Source organism: Fulmarus glacialis, unplaced genomic scaffold (genome assembly GCF_000690835.1).
Source record: "Fulmarus glacialis isolate BGI_N327 unplaced genomic scaffold, ASM69083v1 scaffold19960, whole genome shotgun sequence".
In the NCBI taxonomy this organism is placed as follows: Eukaryota; Metazoa; Chordata; class Aves; order Procellariiformes; family Procellariidae; genus Fulmarus; species Fulmarus glacialis.
The window spans coordinates 39,308-45,443 of record NW_009187439.1 but is presented as its reverse complement, the minus strand read 5'-3'; the positions used below and the strand labels follow the sequence as shown (position 1 = coordinate 45,443).

Genomic DNA, 6,136 nt, shown 5'->3' with positions numbered 1-6,136 from the left:
CCCGGCTGCCCTGCTCCTGGCCGGGGGTGGGACGGGCCCCGGTGCCAGGCCCTGCCCTGACGGACCCCTGAACCCCGGGAGCTGCTGGCCCAGGCAGGGTGCCGTCAGTGGGCTTTGGGGAAGACCAATGAATCCTCTCACCTACGACATATGGTTTTGCTGTGTAGTTTGCTGCTGTTGCTGCTGCTGAATGAGCAATTGCTGCTGTTGCCGGCGCCGGGCTGTTCTCAGTTTTTCGAAGCGAGCCTCCATCTCCTCCAGCACCTTGGGAGTGTAGCGTACCACCAGCTTGACGCTGTCCTTAGCCGCCTTCAGCAGCTCCACCGCCTTCTCGTGGTGTTCTCCTTCCACGCTCTGGGAGCAAAGAGAAGAGATTTAATAATGAAAATGCTGCTTTGATCTAGAGCGCTGTCCTCTTTTTCATACAGAAAGGCTGTCGGGGTTTTAGGAAGTTTCCACACCTTACGTTTTTCAAGGGACCATTAAGGGACAGTGTTGAGTTAAGTAAGATTTATGCACTGCTGGGAATGTATTCATTTTCATATTTTAAATAACTCAAATCTGTTTTAGGTTGCATTACAAACCTAATTTCTGATCTGTGTGAAAAGGAGGGGAAATACTCAACGAGCTTTATGCAAACAAAAATAATGTTAAAAAAACCCAAACCCCACAGTAAAAACACAGTCTGTTTGCAAGGTACAAAAATAAGTATTTAAATGTTGGTAAGAAATGAAGAAATTGCAAGTTTGAAATCGCAGTTCCTTTCTTACACCCTGGCCTGTTTGGATCCCGCAGGGAATGACATGTGGTGATTCAGCAGCCACTGAGCTGCAGGTGAAGGAGCATGCCTGCTGCTCCCAGGGACAAGCTGCATCTTAGTTAATGGCATTGATCACACGTTTAACGTTTATGTGATATGGGTTCTCTACTGGAAATAAACTAGTCTTTACGAGGTTAGTTGTAAGCAATCAAACACTAACAACTGAAACATTTCAAGTTCTTGCTGAAGGAACATATATTTTCCCTCCCTTTCTGGAAAATGGTTTACAGTAAGATGATACCTGCTGTGAAATCGAAAGTATTCCCAAAGGGGCTCAAGCTCTGATTTCTATGCTAACATTGTTTGAAAAAAGTAAATTTCCAAAAGGGGCAGGTGACTTGGCTGTGGAAAGAGTATTTAGTTTCTACCATTAAGCGGACTGACCAGAGTGCTTTTCAGGCATGTGGATTGTTCCACACCTTAAGAGAAAGGGAGAAATTTTCTAATGGTGTATGATTGCCCATGTGTGTTGTAGGATATATTCCAACAAACAAAAGTATCTCTGCACAGAAAAAAAAAGACCGCACAACTGAGATCTTCACATGGATTTTAGACCATTTAAAAAACAAGTAATTTTCTTCCCACATAAAATAAAGTTTTACTACATGCTGTGTTTTAAAACTCTTATGTATACCATGCTATTTAAAATGAAACGGTACCCATAGGCCTCCAAAGAGAAACAGCAGCATTCAAAATATTTGAAGTTCAATTCATGCTAAAAGAATAACTTAGCATTGTTATAGCAACTGTCAGAAGAAAATTCTTTCTATTTTCATCTCTCCTATTTGACTGAGTAGCATTGTGCAAGAACAGTGAATAAGAATTACTTCTGCTGTGGCACACTATGAGATAGAAATAATGATTTAAAAGTTTCAAAAAGCAGACACAATACACTTCTACAGAGATAGTATAAACAAGACAATTCAAGCTTATTGCCTTGCTATTTATCTTTCTTCTCCTGTAAAATATCCAGAAACAGAGAAAACCTTGAAGTAAATAGACATTTGATTGTTGAAATAAATTATTTCATGTTTTTGAACTGTATGTTAATGAAATTCCTCCAGTAGGTCTCCTATTCAAAGATCTTCAAGAAAATTCATGCTCTGTGATGACCAGATTTGTTAGAAATTGTGATTGGGATAAATCTGCTGAACAAGCACTGCTACCCAAAAGTAATTTGGAGAAAAAAAGTTTCCTTACAAATATTCGAAAAAGAGGAAATTGTTGTTGCATAAGAAACAGTGAGTGTATCTAATGCTCCAAAGAGAGCTAAAATAAAAAGGTATAGATGCACAGGGTGTTTTGTGAAGTTGCTTTAATGAACAAGTCATAGATACAAATTAAAACCTCTTCCCTTCATCCCCTACCCTATAACTGCTCAATGTTAGAATAGGCGATCATAACTAACACATACCGTAACTAGCTATCTTTTATAACTCATTGCTTTGTGACTGGCTTTGATACTGGCTTTTGTAAACACAGTTCTCACCTTAAGAGGAACTGTATAAAATTTGGCATTGTTTTATATTTCACTTTTTGCTTGTGAATCGTGGTATGATGTGGCATGGACATTCAGAGGAAATGGCAGTGTACTTATTGTTGTTGTGATCCATTTTGCTGTGGAACAGTATGAACTTGGAACAGGCTATGAACAAAAATTGTAAGCTCCCAAGTTACATGAAGTAGCTAAAATATTCATTTACTTTCAAAGAGTTGGACGGTTCTAATTGACATCACTAAGCAATTTGTGATTGTATCTGTTCTGTAGGGGAGTAATAAGATGGTGTAGTTTAATACTTCATACAACTTAGTAAACTGTATTTAATTCATGACTGCCTGTTTTCTTTCACATTTGCCTCCAGCCTTGTTTTTCCAGTTTACAGCCGGTATTTTCTAATTAGGAATGAAGGGGTTTACTTTGTTGCTATCCAGGTCAATGGAAAACTCCCATTGACGTGAATAGTAATGATAGAGAATTAAGCCTAAAGCTCTGAACCATAACCAATGGGGGGAAAATAACAAAGGCAAAGTAGAAGATAGTACTGCTAAATATGAATCCTACTTTCCAAACGTACCTAACTCAGGTCTTAACAACTACAGTTTTCAGCTGCTATTAACATGATTGCTATACTTGCTCTTAACATCTTCATTGCTGCTTGCACTCGTATTTCCAAAGCATTACAAATGCTTCACCTGCATAGCGTTAGCTGCACAGTTTAAATAGCAGAGCCCCTTCGAGTAGGGAAAAGAGCTTATACCAGCAAAGGAAGTTTTTTTTCTGTTTGAATTCTTCTGCCTCTGCAAATCTCTGAGGCTGTGCTGGCAAAGGACTCCTGCTCGTATCGGAACATGTCTGTACAAGGGATTTTGCTGATGGGATTACACTGATTGGGGACATTGTGAGGATCTGACACTCATGTTACTTTAGAACTGCCCACCAAACATGGGATTTAATAAATTTGTTTCGGAATGTATATCTTTATTTAATATGTAATTTTTGATAACATATATTTATATATACTTACGTCTGTATTTCCCTTATTGCATTGGCAGACTGCATCAAAAAAAGGGATGCAAAATACTGTAGAGACAAGAACACCTGAAAGAACTGCAGATACGGCGTGCGGAAACACCAACCATTATTATAGCCAGGCTCACAGACTTGTCATAAATACAAAAGAAAAAAATCTCACTCTCTTGCAGACAAAAAAGAGTTGAGAAACTGAGAAGAATATTTCCATTAGATATCTGTAAGCAAATGCTTGGGTGAGAAATTAGCCATTATAAACCTATTTTGTATCCCTTTCTGTATCTGACTCACACCAGGTATCTGACAAATGCAGAATCTTTGCCAGATATGAACAGCCACCAGCAAGTGCCTTTGCTGAGCCATCTGCAGGGCTTACTGCTTTCAATTTCCTTTACTTTTAGGGGGTGTAGGACAAAAGTATGTAACAAAATCCCCAGCATAATGAGAAAACACTTTTTTTAACATCTGGTAAAACAGCTCAAGGAACAGTCATCCCAGTCATGCTGGGATAACAAATCTGGATTCTGAACACACAGCTCTAATTTTATGTTGATAATTATAAAGTTGGATAACCACCAACTTCTAAGCACAAACAAGTTACAGATATTTCATTTTCATTTCATGTTCCACTGCTGAGCCGTCTGTTGTATTGTACATACTGTATATTATTTGCTTTTCTCCAGCTAAATTGAGAGAAGCACAGAGTGAACTAGTCCCAGTGACAATGTTAAATTTAGACCTTTTTCCTCCTGTCTCAAGCTGTCTGCAAACAAATTACCACTTCTATAATTTTTGCCTTTTTACGAATTATATTGTATGGGCTTAATCCAGCCCAGGATTGGTGTATGAACAGTTGCTCATAGGCATTATTTCAAGTATGCAACTGCAATGCAAACTTCAAATTCTGTTGTTTAGACCCTGAATGCTAAAATAGTTCTGTTGCATCTCAGAATCAACTTTCTCATGCGCCTATATGCAATTGGGAATTTTATATTGTTGTTTTTTGCTACATTAGCTTAATGTATATTCTAGAGCACATTCATGAAATTTTTTGAACAGGGTATCATGAAATAGAGCTGACGACAGTCAAATTCAATTAAAGGTTCACCATTGTCCTCCCTGGTATTTGCCTAGACGCTGTTGACAGTGACAGGATTTTTCAAGAACCATCCATCAATTAGTGAATATAAACTCTTTTTATCTGTCTCTTTATTCACCTGTTGAAAGAAGTGCCGAACAACAACAAAATTATTTGATCTACTTCTAATCAGTGAAGTTCAGGCAATTTACTTATTAAATGTTCAGTTGATTTCTTTTTCCCTGAGACTAAATAATCTTTTCAGTGGGTTTTCTTTTGTTTTGTATCTTTTCTTTCTCATTGTGTGCAGAGGCAAGTAAGCTTCCAGACCTATTATTTCTCTTTTGAGAACACGATGGTTGATAGAAGAAGTGGTAAAAAGTCTGTCTGAAGTGTTGCACTGATATTTTGTTTCAAGAGAAGGGGAATAGCTATTGTTGAGAGAAACAGATGACAACATGAAAGCATGTAGAAAACAGCATTTTTTTCATTCTTTATGGGCTTGCGAGCTTTCCGAGAGGAAATTTAAGTTGGAAAGTCTTATATTTATGACTAGATTCAGGAATTGCTCCTACGTGCCTTTGGTGTATCTAAATACAAGGTTTAGATGGAGGTTTTGCATGAAAAAGGATTATGTTTTCATTAAGAGAAGTGTAGGGTTATATGAATGAGTATGCTTACCCTTTCAGTACTTTACATTCCCTTGTAAAAGGGAACAAAAAGCAAAATGAAAGGCAGGATTTGACCCATATCATGTAGTCAGAGCCTTATTTTTCCTCTTTATTCCAAGAGCCCTTTTATTTTTACCTCCATACTGACATTCACAGTGAAACTACTGCAAAACACTCCACCCTGAAGTATTGACTTACATGAAAAATGACTATGTAAAAAACGTACCTTTTTACTGAAAACACATGCTCTCTGTATGTGTTCATTTGTACAGCTGATTTTTCTGACAAAGATATCACAGTTGGATGAACGTCACTGAAAGAAGTCTGGAACGTACCTTCCATTGCAAATCACCACCAAATGTGCTTACCAAATTGCTTTTGATTTTATGTGTTCAAATGCCCTGTTCAAATGCAAGGCTGCACAAGTGCCACGGAGGCATCACTGTATTTGGAAAGGGCTGTGTGTCTTAGAGGCTATGAAGTGCAAGAATGACAAAGCCTGTTATTACGCTTCTACTGCAAAAGGAATTTGCAGAATTATCAGTTAAGAAAGACATAGCTTCCCTGTAAATTAAGCATGTGGTGTGGATTTAAAATGAAGCTCTTCAAGCATCCTCCATTACAACAGAAATTGTAGTGGCACAAAGTTGTCAATGCAGCTTTGCTGCACTGCACCACAAATGCACGCTGAAGGACTCTCACAGAGTTAATTCTTTTTGTTTCATATGGCTGCATTTTAAATCACGGTATTAGAATAGCTGTGAAAAATGAAAATCCAGATGAAAATGAAAGCTCTATCAAATTTCCACATACCACTCCATTAACCGAAAGCAGCTGGTCCCCCCGTTTGAGCCCTCCATGCCTTTCTGCCACTCCTCCAGGAATGATGCGAGAAATATAAATAGGTGAATTTTGTTCCTTTCCTCCCATGACATTAAAGCCCAGGCCTTCATCAGTCTTTGGCAGCTCCACCACTCGCGGGTGTGAATGGCCTTCGCTTGCAGCAAAAGCAGCAACTGTCGCCTGGAAGAGAAAAA

General features: G+C 38.5%; 1 protein-coding gene across 1 annotated transcript in view; it reads right to left on the bottom strand.

Annotated features, from left to right (window-relative positions):
- Positions 1-141: 141 nt before the first annotated feature.
- LOC104074859 (protein lin-7 homolog A-like) overlaps positions 142-6,136 on the bottom strand; it is a 40,125-nt gene continuing 34,130 nt past the window's right edge. Inside the window, exons 4-5 of the mRNA XM_009575147.1 lie at positions 5,913-6,122; positions 142-354 (exon numbers count right to left, since the gene is read on the bottom strand). Coding sequence (XP_009573442.1) covers positions 142-354; positions 5,913-6,122 — 423 coding nt within the window. The remainder of the gene's footprint in view (positions 355-5,912; positions 6,123-6,136) is intronic.